General features: G+C 35.7%; 2 protein-coding genes across 3 annotated transcripts; both read left to right on the top strand.

Annotated features, from left to right (window-relative positions):
- The first annotated feature begins 4,827 nt into the window (after positions 1-4,827).
- Positions 4,828-9,441, top strand: LOC116013743 (auxin transporter-like protein 2). 2 transcript variants are annotated; one of them, XM_031253650.1, is made up of 9 exons: positions 4,828-5,268; positions 5,620-5,835; positions 5,938-6,123; positions 6,578-6,690; positions 6,789-6,972; positions 7,058-7,155; positions 7,423-7,630; positions 7,739-7,996; positions 9,002-9,441. In XM_031253650.1, the coding sequence occupies exons 2-9, from the start codon at positions 5,656-5,658 to the stop codon at positions 9,212-9,214; spliced, it is 1,440 nt and encodes a 479-aa protein (XP_031109510.1). In that variant the 5' UTR covers positions 4,828-5,268; positions 5,620-5,655; the 3' UTR covers positions 9,215-9,441. The 2 variants fall into 2 exon arrangements, with proteins under 2 accessions (XP_031109510.1, XP_031109511.1); XM_031253651.1 differs by lacking the exon at positions 4,828-5,268 and adding an exon at positions 5,379-5,469.
- Positions 9,442-10,980: 1,539 nt separating this feature from the next.
- LOC116013744 lies at positions 10,981-13,418 on the top strand. Its single transcript, XM_031253652.1, has 4 exons — positions 10,981-11,116; positions 11,278-11,373; positions 11,534-11,845; positions 12,956-13,418. The coding sequence occupies exons 1-4, from the start codon at positions 11,090-11,092 to the stop codon at positions 13,178-13,180; spliced, it is 660 nt and encodes a 219-aa protein (XP_031109512.1). The 5' UTR covers positions 10,981-11,089; the 3' UTR covers positions 13,181-13,418.
- The last annotated feature ends 1,189 nt before the right edge of the window (positions 13,419-14,607 follow it).

The following is a 14,607-nucleotide window of genomic DNA, read 5'->3' as shown; positions in this document are numbered from 1 at the left end:
TAAAATACAAAAATACCGTATCAAAAAGTCACTATTCAATTCTGAACAACATTATTTGAATTAAACTTATCACTTATTAGATTTTTTTTAGTATAGTTAACCTTTTTTATTTAATTTATTGACTATTACAGTATTACTATACGTAGAAGTGTAATTTACCCGATGCATATTTTTAGATAGTCACTGCATGTTTCTATGGTGACAAAAAAAGAAAAGGAAATGACAATTTATTTTATTATTTACTAGCTGGTTACCATAAGGATTTTGTAGTGTAAATGCTGGATTTACTTTGAAGAGTTCACGGTTAATCATTAGGTCTCCCACTAAACCCAAAGCATAATTATTCTTTGTTAAATCAAATTGCCTTGTGTAGATGTCACGAGGGAACACAATAGTTTTAAAAACCCTCATTGAAGGATTGGGAATCACATATACTACAATTTAATATTTTGGGCATAAATTTTCGAGTAAAAATAAGATATAAATTTATAATTTTTTTCTCCAAAAGGTTGAACCCTCAATCTCGCGCGCCCCGACAAATTATCTGGAGAATGTTCACTGTGCACAAGGAGCCCCTCACTTTGAGAGGTTGCTCCTACACTGCCATTGGTGAGACTCGACTTTGAGAGGTTGCTCCTACACTGTCGTTGGTGAGACTCGACTTTGAAAGGTTGCTCCTACACTGCCGTTGGTGAGACTAGATCCCTGGCTTTTCCTCTCAAATTTCACCCATGTGACTAGTTGAGTTGCCCATTAAGAGAAATGAGTCGCCCTACACATAAGTCGACTTTTACATCCCTCACGTACTTTTCATGAGCATAGAAACTCCAGTAGCATCCTCATGCGAAACCCATCACACCTTATTGAGTGGCTAAGAGCTCCACTTTAACCTCAAAAGGGTACTTGAGTAAGTGAAACATGATTCTTGTATCTGAGAGCCACACATTTAATTATCATCAACACCTTCTTGATCGAGCCCACATACACAGGTATTCTTTCGAGGCGTGGTAACAAACCTAAGTATGTAAGTAGGAGTCAAGGGTCAAAGAGACAAAGGAGACATGGAGGATGAAGTAATTGGAAATAAAGTAAGAATGGGAGAGAGGTGAGTGATGAGAAGAAGGCCCCTCCATTCATTATGCTTACTAATTTTGCTAATGATAGGATTCTTGCCAATGCTCACCATTTTTACTTAAACATCATCACTCATCACTCTTGCATAAGCTTGCCCAAATCCTCAAAATTTTATTTTATTTTCTTTATTACAAAAAAAAAAAAAAAAAAGATGATAATAATAAAATTGTACCATTCTCCTACTAATGTCTTTTCCATCTAGTCTTGTTCTTTCCATTGGGCCATTCATATATTCCTATACTTCCAAACTCAATTATTAATGTGTAGTGTATGCCTTCCTCATATCTTATATTATATTGTTCTTGGTTGATGCTATTAGATTCTCTATTCAAATGTCACATCTTTTGGAACTAGGGAGGATAATTATATTATTATTTGTAGTAATCTTCATAAGTTGTTTAAAAAAATATATATTCTCGTTAATCTTGAATTTAGAATTTTCATATACAACTTGGTTAAACTTCTGTGCATCGTGATATTTTTAATACGAATTTTATTGTTGTACCCATCAAATCTAACTTTGTAAAGATTGATAGTGATATATAGTTAAATTTGATTCAATAGATAAGTTCGAATATAAGTCATATATGCATGTAATATTAGCCTATCTATACACATGTTTTTTGGTCTAACCACGTGTTTTTTTAACTTGTTAATTATGTATACACATAAAAACTAATCATGTTTATACTGAGTAGAACCTCAAAGATACCAAATCACTCCATTTTGTACACATGTTTCAATACTTTTAAAAAATATATTATCAATTGAGATTAATTTTGAAAAATAAGGTTTGGTTGGAACCTTAGATTAACAAGTTATGAGAAAAATCTCCAAAGGTTCCATCAAAGCTCAAATTAAAAAGTAATTATAGTACCAAAACGAATAGCTAGGTAGGCTTTATTTTCATCCCTTTTTGCCCTCATGGTTCAACTCGGATTGAGTGTAGCACTTGATAAAGGCATATATCATTTCTAGCTATCTTTTTGACCATTGCATCAATACTACCCACCTATAATTCTATCTTCTTGCACAAAACCAAAAAAGATAAAGTAGTCTTGTTTATTCACATCAAATTTTGTAACAAAAATTTATTACTCTAAATGGTACAACATGTATTATAAATAAAGAGTGTTTTTTTTTTTTTAAGGAAAAAGTGTCAAACAGGCCACTGAACTTATCGCTTTTGTGCAATTAGGCCATTGAACTTAAAAAGTGTGCAATTCAACCATCAAACAAGCAAAATTTGTGCAATTGAACCATTTTTACAAAAATTTTCTAGTAAAATCCAATTATATTACTAACATATATGTATTAAGAGTGGCATTTTCTTCTACCATACTAGTTGGGAGTCAATATTGAAATGTTTTTAACTCAAATTGAATTAAAAATTTTTGTAAAAATGGTCTAATTGCACAAATTTTGCTTGTTTGATGGTTGAATTGCACACTCTTAAAGTTCAATGGCCCAATTGCACAAAAGCGACAAGTTCAGTGGTCTATTTGACATTTTTTCCTTTTTTTAATTAACAATCCAATTCGAGTTGGATAGATAATTGATTTTGTAACCACAAAATTTTAAATTTAATACCTTGTTGGAGTTGTCCCAACATAAGTTGGTCGGGCTTCACTCAGAAAGCCATAAATATTTTCTCTAAAAATACTTCACTTAAAGCGTCATGTATGTTTCCCAAGAAAAGGAAATAAGGTCTGCATGAACATCTAAGTAAGACCAGTGATCGAGTCTCACTAGCGGCAGTGTGAGAGAACTTTTGGGTTATGTTCAACTGAGTTACCATGATTTACATACTCACCCTCCCAGATGTTGTTGTCGGGCCTTGGGATTGGGAAGATTAATTATAGTTGTTCGACCACTTTTTTGTAGGAGAAAATTTTGAATTTTCAAACCGTGTATTTTTATTTTTATTTTTAAAAAAATGAGCTTGGATCGCAATCAAACAAGACAAATCATTTTTTTAATTGATGTTAAGTCACAAGGATTAAACGTGACAATCAATTTGATTGGGAATACACATACAGAGTGTGAACTAAAACATCATTCCATCACTGCCATCTGCACACATTTTATACAGCACTATTTGAGTATTATCCTCGTTACATCCTTTTCATAATTCATTCCATTTATTCTTTAATGTAAAAATCGAATGCATATTTTAGATGAAGTTTGCATAATGATTTTAGTTATAGAGTAATAAATAACGATAAAAAATAAATAAAAAATAATAATTAATTAATTACTGTCTGACCAACTCATGTTGTTACTATTTCAATTCTTGATATATGTTGATGTATCATTCCTCATACATGATACAACTACCTCTTTCAATATTCCAACGCTAATTAAATAAGAATTAAACTTCAAATTTATTATTATTACAAAATTATACAATGTATCCAAAAAAAAATTACTAATATCTTTCATAATAGTTACATATCATGAGTAAGTTTATAATTTTTAAGTTTGAACTCCTTATTCTAAAGGAATATTAAATATATAAAATTTTTATTTATTAATATTAAATTAAATATTATAAGAATTAAATTATAAATAACATGAGTTAAACAATTACATGTAGCATTATATTACTTTGATTACAATTTTTTAAATCCAAGTATCATATAAAGAAACAATGCCCCACTCTTAGACCTTCCATAGGCAATTGAATATATATGCGTGTACATTAGATTTTCTTTAATATTTTGAGAAGGTAATAATAATGTTCATGTTAGCTGTTTATCACTAATAATAATTTTGTGTTGTCTTTTGTCAGTTAAGATTATAAGGCGGATTTCATGTCTTTGAGTATCAACTAAGATCAACTGTATTAGTTGAATTTTTAGTGAATTTTTTTAGGGATGACAAGAAAAGAGAAATGGGAGAAAGGAAAAAAAAAACTGAAAAATAACATTTTACAATGTGACTTTGCCCCGGAGACACAATATTTGCGCTATTTTTTTTCTCTTTTCTCCATATGTGAGTCCCATAAAAAATAACATTTGCAACAATAAAAACTCTTCCCCCATTTGAAAAAAAAAAAACAAAAACAAAAACAAAAACAAAAAACAAAATCCATCCTCAAACTTTTTCCTCTACCGATACTCCCCCGAAATCCATGGATGGGGTTGCCCTAAGAACATCCTTATCAATGGAATTATTTCGTGATTTTTTTATGAGTTTTTGTAAGTGTGATTATAAAAGAAAAAGTGAGAAGGGAGGAAAAAAAATATTATTAAAAAAAATAAAGCGGATGGTCCGGCGCGCCTGCCCACAAAGTGACAGACGGTCATAACTGCTATTAATGTGCTATGGGTCCCTCCAAGTCAGAATTAACTCTTCATTTGCAAGAAGAGCTTCTCCCTTCTCTCTCTTGCACTTCTCTCCTCCAAGTTACATTTTTTTCTTAATATCCTGAAAACTCCACTACTGTAAATACTCTAAGATATACTCACAGTAGAAGATGAACTTTCTCGATTTAAGTCAATCACTTACAAATAATTCAATTTACTCCATTATGGTCAAAACATCTCAATACATATTTCAAGAGTGATAGTCTATTTCTCTCATCATGTAAAAATAAAAAATAAAAAATTATGAATGTTGATGAAATTTCCATAAAAATTATAGTGGGTTAACCATGCGAGGCTGATTCGCGGCATTACCCGTTGGGTCCATATCATAGGAGGCACACTCATGGGTTATTTCACTGTCTCTCTCTTCATTCATAATCATCATCACTCTCTATCTTCTCTTTTACAGAGTGTGATTTCACCTCTCTCTGATTCTCTACTCTCTACCCTCTCTCTAGGGTGGCTGCGTTAGTGTATTCAATAAGCCAGCCTTTCGCTTCATTCGTCTTAAAAATCTCGTCTTTTTATCCCCTCCAACATTTCAAGACTCCCCACATTTAATAATTGCTCAGCCGTCGTCACCTGCGAATATTCAGAGATATTATTATTTTTTGCTTGCATTTATAGCCTTTAGACAGCTCCCCATGGAAACAGCGCTCCTCGCAAGAATTTGTAACGGCCCTCCAACCGCGAGCTGTGCTGTATAGCATTTGGAAGAAGCGTATGTATGTATGTATGTGAAAGCAGCATTTTTCGTGTGATTAAGGTACAGAGGAATCCCAGTTTTTGTTTGAATGTAGGAAACATGCGCCATTTTTTTATGGATGTTTCGCCATCTGTCAATTCCCATTGTTTCAGTTACTAACGTTTATGGAATTTTGGTGTATATATAGCATGAACCCACCATTGAAAGCAAAGCCTAAAAGAGTAAAAAGTCCAGCTTTTCTTTCATTTTCAGCCTTGGAAGGTTGAGTTTTTTTTTTTTTTTTTTTTTTTAAATTCAACTTGGCTGGGTTGTATGGAGTGGAGTGTTTATCTTGTTTTTGCTAGGAGTTGTGGATGAATTGCTGGGGCTGATATTTCCTGAATTGTTTGTGGTTGTTGGATTTTTGTGCAGTTTTAGGTGTTTAAGAAGAGGGATTGAGGGGAAAAGATGGAGCCACAGAGACAGAGTGAAGAGGCAATAGTTCCTGGGATTATGAGTACTGAAACTGAGGTAGATGATCAGAGAGAGGAAGGGAGAGTTCAAAATGAACCTATGCTTGGTTTCAAGAGCTTTCTTTGGCATGGAGGGTCTGTTTATGATGCTTGGTTCAGCTGTGCTTCAAATCAGGTTTTTCTAAAATTTCCCTTTTTTTTTTGTTTTTTTGTTTTCCTTTGGGGCAAAAGTATAAATATGCTGAGTTTTGGGGTTTCTGGTGCTCTGCTTCTGCAGGTGGCACAGGTTCTTTTAACTTTGCCATACTCTTTTTCTCAAATGGGGATGCTCTCAGGGGTTTTGCTGCAGATCTTTTATGGCCTTCTTGGAAGCTGGACTGCTTATCTTATCAGTGTACTGTATGTTGAGTACAGAACCAGAAAGGAAAAAGAGAATGTCAGCTTCAAGAACCATGTTATCCAGGTTAGCCTTCCAAACAATACTTCCATTAAAAAAATTGTAGACTAGTTGTCAATTTATTGACTTAGTAACTACAATATTACAAAGCAGTCTATTTCTTGACTTATAGTACTTATAATGTTACAAGTTTGACTCTCATCGAGAGCGACCTAGGTCCTTTTGCTTGGTCAAGAACCTAGGTTAGGGTAGTTTACCTGGTCCTTTACCGGCTAGGTCACAAGGTTTACCCGTGTATACTCTCAGGAGTACAGTGTTGTGGGTTTCCTTGTTGTCACTCCCAAATCAAAGACAACAAGAAAAAGTATATATTTTTTAAATAACACTCCCTTGTCTGTTACTATTGATTAATTAACATTAAAAAACATCATCCATGTATGTGACTAATGAGTTATAATCAGTTATTGTATAGATATGCAATGCCTCTGAGGAATACATGTGTTATTATATTTGTATCTAGTGGTTTGAGGTGTTGGATGGCTTGTTGGGACCCAAATGGAAAGCTGTTGGGCTGGCCTTCAATTGTACCTTCCTGTTGTTTGGTTCTGTAATTCAGCTCATAGCTTGTGCAAGGTTTGTGTTGATAAATGCTCTCATATATCGGTTTAACGACCAAGAAGAAATTCTCTGATTTTAGGTTGTGGTTGAGTGATAATTTTGGTGGATTGCAGTAATATATACTACATAAACGACCGGTTGGACAAGAGGACATGGACATACATATTCGGGGCCTGTTGTGCAACGACGGTGTTCATCCCCTCGTTTCACAACTATAGGATTTGGTCGTTTCTCGGACTGGGAATGACAACTTACACTGCGTGGTATTTGGCCATTGCAGCCTTAGTTCATGGCCAGGTGAATTGACAAAACCGGCATTTTCTTGTTTTGTTTGGTTTTTGTGGCAAATTTACCGAGTTGGTGTTTTCTATGGCTTATGTAGGTTGAAGGTGTTACTCACAGTGGACCCAAAAAAATAGTTCTTTACTTTACGGGAGCCACCAATATACTCTACACTTTCGGTGGGCATGCTGTCACCGTGTGAGTAAATTCTTACCTCGCTCATCAATGTTAATTATCATTCATATCTGAAGATTCCACATTCGCAATTTGTTTATTGATAGCCTTCAATAAGAGAAATAGTGAATCTACTCGTAAATGTGAATCCTTGCTTATGGCTCGAGTAATTATACATTTGACATGTCGTTATGGTCTAACATTCAGAAATTTCAAAGTTGTACATATCTACTGATAAACTATTTAAGCCCCTGCATCTACACGTTTTGAGGCGATCTTGATTTCTTGCAGGGAAATCATGCACGCTATGTGGAAGCCTCAAAAGTTTAAGTACATATATCTGTTTGCTACTCTTTATGTCTTCACGTTAACGATTCCATCTGCTGCTGCCATGTATTGGGCCTACGGTGATCAGCTTCTCAGTAACGCCAATGCATTTGCGCTCCTTCCACAAAATGGTTTTCGCGATGCAGCTGTTATTCTTATGCTAATCCACCAGGTCTGATCTTCACCGAAACATTCAGTTTGGTTCCCGTCATTTCCTAAGCAAAACGAGATTTGTGAATTTGTCAATTTGTGAATTTGTGACCTGTTTTTTCTTTGACAGTTCATAACATTTGGATTTGCTTGCACGCCTCTGTACTTTGTTTGGGAGAAAGTGATCGGGATGCACGACACGAAGAGCATATGTCTAAGGGCGCTAGCCAGGTTACCCGTGGTGATACCGATATGGTTCTTGGCCATCATATTCCCCTTCTTCGGGCCTATCAACTCCGCTGTGGGAGCACTTCTCGTTAGCTTCACTGTCTACATCATCCCTGCACTCGCACACATGGTAACATACAGAAAGGCCTCGGCCCGGCAGGTATTTAGTCCATTCTCTACTTTCATTTTGTACCGTCTGTCCTGCTGGCCTTGCCAAGCCGGGCCACTGCTCATTATCCTTGTCGTACGTGTTTCATGATTGAACTGAAACCCGATGAGTATTTAGTACTTGCAAGTTGCATGATTGCAAAAAAAATTTATAAAACGATGCATTAATGTGTCCTTTCTGGTATAACTGACCATCTATATGATGTTGAAATCTGGCCCTTTGTGTGGGCTATATCTGCTTCAGATATTTCTATTGGTCTTCAGACCCATACATTAACTAGGTGCTATTCTTGATGAGACATCGCCTTGACTTACCTTTCTAACACCATTATTGGACACAATGTCGTCAAATGAATCATAAACCCTCTCATAGCTTTTAAGTTAGTAGTTAGTCTAATTATGCTCGAACCATGTAAACACGAGATAAGGTAGCACCTATAGTGGCCTTTAGAGATTGGATCCCCCTTTCTTGTGACTAGAAACCCCGACACGATCAGATTTCGAAGCTTTTCGAGACTAGTTTGGTGGCATTTCCTTGTCATTCCGTTATATGCAATAGTCAAGCTCTGCTACCCAGAAACACATCCCGAGTTTTGGTACCACCAAACCCCCTTAAGCCTACCCCATTCCTGCAGTTCATTCGCTAACCTGTTTCATCATTACCGTCTGACAATAGTTGAATTACACATTTATGTTTATATATTATATGCTCCTTTGACATGGGGTTGACTCTGATACCAAATTGAACCATGTGCTCCATCTCAACTAAAAGCCTAAGCTGATAGTTGAATTACACATTTATGTTTAAATATTATATATGCTCAACATGAACCTCAGCTAGTTGAATGAAATTTGTCTACTTTTGTTGATGTGCAGCGCATAAACGACATACCATAAGTCTGCAGTTTCTAAAAGTTTCAATCTTTTTCGACTAATTTTGTACTTCTTTCCTGCCCGCTTCTCGTCTGATAAAATTGCTACATTTTCCTCTGCCCAGAATGCAGCAGAGAAGCCCCCATTCTTCCTACCAAGCTGGACCGCTGTGTACGTGATGAACGCATTCATTGTGGTTTGGGTTTTAGTCGTCGGGTTTGGATTCGGGGGGTGGGCAAGCATGAACAACTTCATCAAGCAAGTCGACACCTTCGGGCTATTCGCGAAATGCTATCAGTGCAAGCACAAGCCTCCAGAAACCAATCACCATACATAAAAAGATCAGAAGATTTAATGCTTTTTTTTTGACTTTCTGTTGGGGTTAATGTTGTAGTATCTTTTGTGTGTTGCTGTTTATGTTTTTTCTGTTCAGAATTATGTATAAAGATGTATAAGAAGAAGATGAAATGGTGACAGTTTCTTAGTAGGCTCAGAATTGTCTTTTTTGCCCAGAAAATGATATGAAAGAATGGGGTAAGATTCTATAAGATCTTGTTTCAGTGACAGAGGAGAGCTTATGTAATTAACAGAATCGTCGTAGGTTTCTTGAATTTTGTCACATAAGCATCTATCGTCCAATCATAGGGCAGATGAAATTAAAAGGAATTTGAACATAAAATAGAGCCCCAAGTAGTATCGTTTAGTCCTGTAAATTTAAGTTTGAAACTTGATAATATGTCCCAAAATGGGTGGGTTGAACGGATGGAGCATCATTTTTACTAAATAGAAAGTATTGAAAAAATTTGTGTGTGGTATTATGATGGGTTTAACAAAAAATCAAAAATTTTAATAAGATGATATGAGGAAATTTAGTTGAATTGTACAATTTTAGAACATTGAGAGAACTAATTGTACTTTTTTTGAATTTGATGACCTGATTGCACTTTTGCATGTAGTTCAGTGACTAATTTCAATGTTTTCCAACTCAATTGGGGTAACTTAAGTGGTAAGTGAGCTCTCTTTATAGAGAAGAATATTGAGAGAACTCAGTTTGATTCCCACAAGTTGGCCAACTTCGTAATTTTTGCTTCCTTTATTTCATTTAATCTATAATGTTTATTATGCACTAATTTTTTTAAAAGAATTTTTTCTTATTTTATTTAATATTTTTATTTTAAAATTATTATTTTTTGTTTAATGGTATTTCTAATGTGATTTTTAAATATATAAATTTTATATACAAATATTAAATTGAATATAATAAAATATTGAATATAAATAATTTCAATCAAACCTCTTTGATTGAATTAAACACATAATTAAAAAAAACACATAATATATGGCGGATTGAGTAATTTAATATTTAAATAAACTAAATTTACGAATAATTTTTCATTTTGAACCCAATCTTAAAGGATATCTCATACTCTAAAGAGAAGATAAATTGTGAAAAGTGACTCAATTTAAAATGACAATTGAATGATTGATGATTGTTTTGATAAAAATATATTCGTTGCATGAACACCAATAATTTTTATTTGGTTCTTGTCAGTAATCAAATTTGGGGTCGCAGAATGAAACTGATTTGGTGACTAAAAAAATAGAGAAGTTTATCTCCTACAAAGTCAATAAATTATTAAAAAAAGTCCAATCACGCGTCTGGGCACACCATCGTGTCCACTCGCCGCTGGGGCGCGTCAGAGTGGCCGCCAACTGGCGGCCACTCTGCCTTTAAGGTAATTCTTTTTTGTGGCGCGTCAGAGTGGCCGCCAGCTAGCGGCCACTATGACTATAATGTAATTTTTTTTTTGGGCGCGTCAGAGTGGCCACCAGCTGGCGGCCACTCTGACTTTAAGGTAATTTTTTTAAAATTCTTTTTGTTTGTTGTTAGATTTTTAATTTCTTTCTTCTTCCTATATTCTCTTTTATGATGACACTTACAAAAACTACTCAAAAATTATTTAAAAGAAAAACTCTACTATTAATTTTTACTCCCATTTTCTACTAGGAGTATTTTTTATGATTTGACATGTTTGAGTACATGAAATATATTTCCCATTTTATATCTGTTACAGTGTTACGTACTGAACACTGAACAGTACAGTGCGCGTTTTCTCCCGCTTTGCCCAACTCCACAGTCTCTTTCAACGCCACGCCTCTTCTTCTTCCCCTCAGCTCTTCTGCGTTTCCGCCCATTGCTGAGTTCTCAGCTATGGCGCCAAGGAACAAGCGCCCGAAGGTAACTTTTCAAACTCTGCGTCTCCTTTGTACTTTTTTTTTTTTTTTTTGGATGATGAAATGGAAAAGAAATAGGCGTAGAATTCTCCTTCTCTATCCCGAAGAAGCAGGGTTTTAATCGCTCGGAATTTTTGGATTTGAGATTTTAAAGATTTTCCGCAGACGGGTTTGCGCAGAATAGACGCCGCGCTTGATGCAATGCGCCCGTTAGGGTTTCCCGATCACTTGGTTCGCAAATCAGTCAAAGAACTCCTCAAGGTTTCTTCTTTTGCTCTTCGTTAATTGCGTTTGAACTCGTAACCCTAACATTTTCCCGTTTTGGTGCATGCATTTATGGTTTATTCGTTGGTCTAAAATTGTAGAGTTTTCAACTTTTCATCATTTTTCTCGGTTTCTCCTATGATCCTATCTGTTTAAGGTGTATGGAGATGAGGGATGGGCGTTTATTGAGGATGGAGCATACAGAGTTCTGATTGAGGTGATGTTAAGTGAACAAAAGGAGTCTGATCATGATGAGCATGATGATCCCGGGGAAAAGCTTGCCCATGAATGTTCTGGTTTGCAGGGAAATACTGAAAGTTCAGAGGCAGGACAGTGTGGGGAGATGGCCTGTGGAGATCATGATGGGGATGAATCCATTATTGAACTTGAAGTTGCTCACAACCAAATGGAGAACCAAGGGAAAGGTCTAGATCAAACCATCAGCACCGCGATCAGCTCTGTAGCGACGGTATTTTCTGCCTCTTTTGTGTGTGTGTGTGTGTGTGTTACTATGTGATTTTGTTAGTGGGAGAGATTTAGATTTGAGTGTTCTTAAACTGGGAAGAAAGAAATGGTTTTCCTAGGATGAAGTTGTGCAATTTTTGGTGTATAAGTGCAAGGGAACCAAATTAACATAGAGAAGGAAGATTGTGGGTGCATGTGTAGCTTAGTTGGTTCCTGGGTAGTAGATTGTGTGCAAAGACACAGGATCGAGCCCTGATAGCTATAGTGTGAGCACTGGGCCACCTAATGGGCAGTTGAATCACGTGACCCCTGGCTGGGGTGTGGGGCCCTGGGACGAAGGAATTTTTCCTTTTGTGGGAAGCATAGTGAAGGAAGATAGGAGGGGAAAAATCGGAAAATGCTGATGTCTAGATTGGATATCTATAGTTTTAGCATGGAGACTGGAGAGTCAGACAAAAGCTGAGATCTTTGAAGTATTAATGAAGCAGAAACACAAAGAATTGAGTAAGAAATAAGTAACACTTACAGAACTGTTATTAAGGAGTAAGGACTTCTTTGAAATTCCATTTTATACACAAAGTGGTTTTCAAAAAACCAAATTAGTTGGACCCTGGCTGGCCTTCGCTCCCTTTTTGACAGCAGGTTGTGTTGGTGTGTTGTGATCTTGGTTAATGCAACATTCTCTGTGTTCCCGAGTATTAAAAAAGAGTACTGCTCGAGATAGTTTTGTATGAGTGTATGACAATTGACAGGTAAACACGAGTGTATGGCCTTAATTACAGCTTTACTGAATGTGAAACTAGTTCATAGCTTTGCTTTTTGTCATGGTCTTTACAGAAAAAAAGCAAGAATTTAAACATTTTCCACCCTTCTATCTCAACTGTTCATATCCATCTTTCTGGTTGATCCATTCTTGGGTCGAGAACAGAGTTGTCTATCACGCTGCCATACACAATCCGTTGATCCAGGACAACGAGATTTATGTTACAGACCTATGATGTTTCCTGATACCCTTTGGAGTCGATGCAGATATGCAATTTGACAATTTGTTCTTAGTTCAAGATTCTATTTTTCTGGCTGATGCCATCTTCTTAGCATAAGTCTTACTTTGTAGGACAATACGCAGCAGCAACACCAGAGGCGAGTTCTCTTTGGCTTTGGCTTTGGCTTTGGCTTTGCTCCCGCATTCTCTCATCCCCGGACAGATTCTGTATCTGTTGGCTTTGCTCCCACATCCGCTCTTCCACAGACGGACTCTGCATCTTCGAAAAGAAGGCGTAAACCTTGCTATGGATGGATTAGCGATGATGATGAAGACGAGGAAGATAACATTGGATAATACTATCTAAACACAGTGATGTTCATATATGCACTTGGTATCTGCCAATTTACCTGTCTTATACTTTTGATTTATGTTTTTGAAGTTATAATGTGATGGTAGTTTGGCAGATGTATTATTACCTTCTTTTGACATAGGCAAGTGACATCTTTTGTTGGTACTGGGAGGTTTATATACTTGTGTAATATTAAAAACTGAAAAAAAAATCGAAATTTAATTCTAGTTATTTTTTGAAAAAGAATTTTTTAATATTGGCCTGACCCAACCTTGTTGGGCTTGGTTCATCTTAGTTTGAAGAATTAATTCAGTAAAGATTTAGACCGATACATTTAGCATAGTTTATTAGTATTATGCTCGGAAGATTAGGAGTGGTTAGTTTTTGTCTTGTTGAATGATATGCATGGCAAATAGTTATGTTTGTCAAGAGTTTCATACATAGACAAGTGACTATTAGGTCGGGTTTATATACTTGTGTAATATTAAAAAGTAGAAAAATGTCAAAATTTCATATAGTTATGTGAGAACCATTACCAGGAGAGAAGGCGACTAGTTTTGGTCGCCTCTCCGAAGGGTGATCAATCTAGTCATCAGCGATGGATTTGTAGGGCCGTCAACGGCAATCCAGTGGTCAACGCTGTAAATTTACCAGTAATCCGTTGGTTACCGACTTATCTGTAAATTGGATCTATTTGACTAATTTTAATGAGTTTAATAGTTTAATTGCAACGTTAAATGTTCATGGGTTTAATTGCTTTATCCTATAAAGTTCAAAGGCCTATTTGATCATTTTTCCATACATGTATACATGGCAAATAGTTATGTTTGTCAAGAGTTTCATACGCCACCTAAACAACTAGCCACAAATATAACCTACACGTAATATTGTAATAATAATTTTATCTAAAGGAAAAAAAATCAATCATTTTTTAGTAGATTATATGTATGATAAATGTGTGAATCACACAAATTTTTTAGAAGAGTTTTCTAAGAATGAATTGACTGAGCTCTTCAAGCAAGACTTTCAACCATTTTCAAGAAGAAAAAGAAAACATGTTTTTTTTTTTTAATGTTGGACTTTTATAGTTAAATTCCACGTGCCTTGATGTTTGGAAACATCCTTTGAATCTTCTCCCTCTCATCTTCCACGTGGACTAGCTAAGTTGATGCCTTTTGACTTATCCACCCTGCATTGAAGTCAACTTAATTGTGTTAACTCGGTAACTCGTTTTTCATTACACATCTGTCTGCCACGCCTTTGTCGGTTTCATTACTCTCGCCGGCGGCTCTCCGAGTAGGATCAAGTGGGCCCCACCATACACGTTAACATATTCTCTCAACTACCAAACCAAAACTAATTACCACATGCCTCGAGTGTATATACTTTTGTTATAAAATTATTAGAGTTAATTTTATTTTTAGTCCTAAAT

This window comes from Ipomoea triloba, chromosome 3 (assembly GCF_003576645.1).
Source record: "Ipomoea triloba cultivar NCNSP0323 chromosome 3, ASM357664v1".
NCBI lineage: Eukaryota > Viridiplantae > Streptophyta > Magnoliopsida > Solanales > Convolvulaceae > Ipomoea > Ipomoea triloba.
Note: the sequence above shows the minus strand (reverse complement) of the source record. Positions and strands in the feature narration are given on the sequence as shown.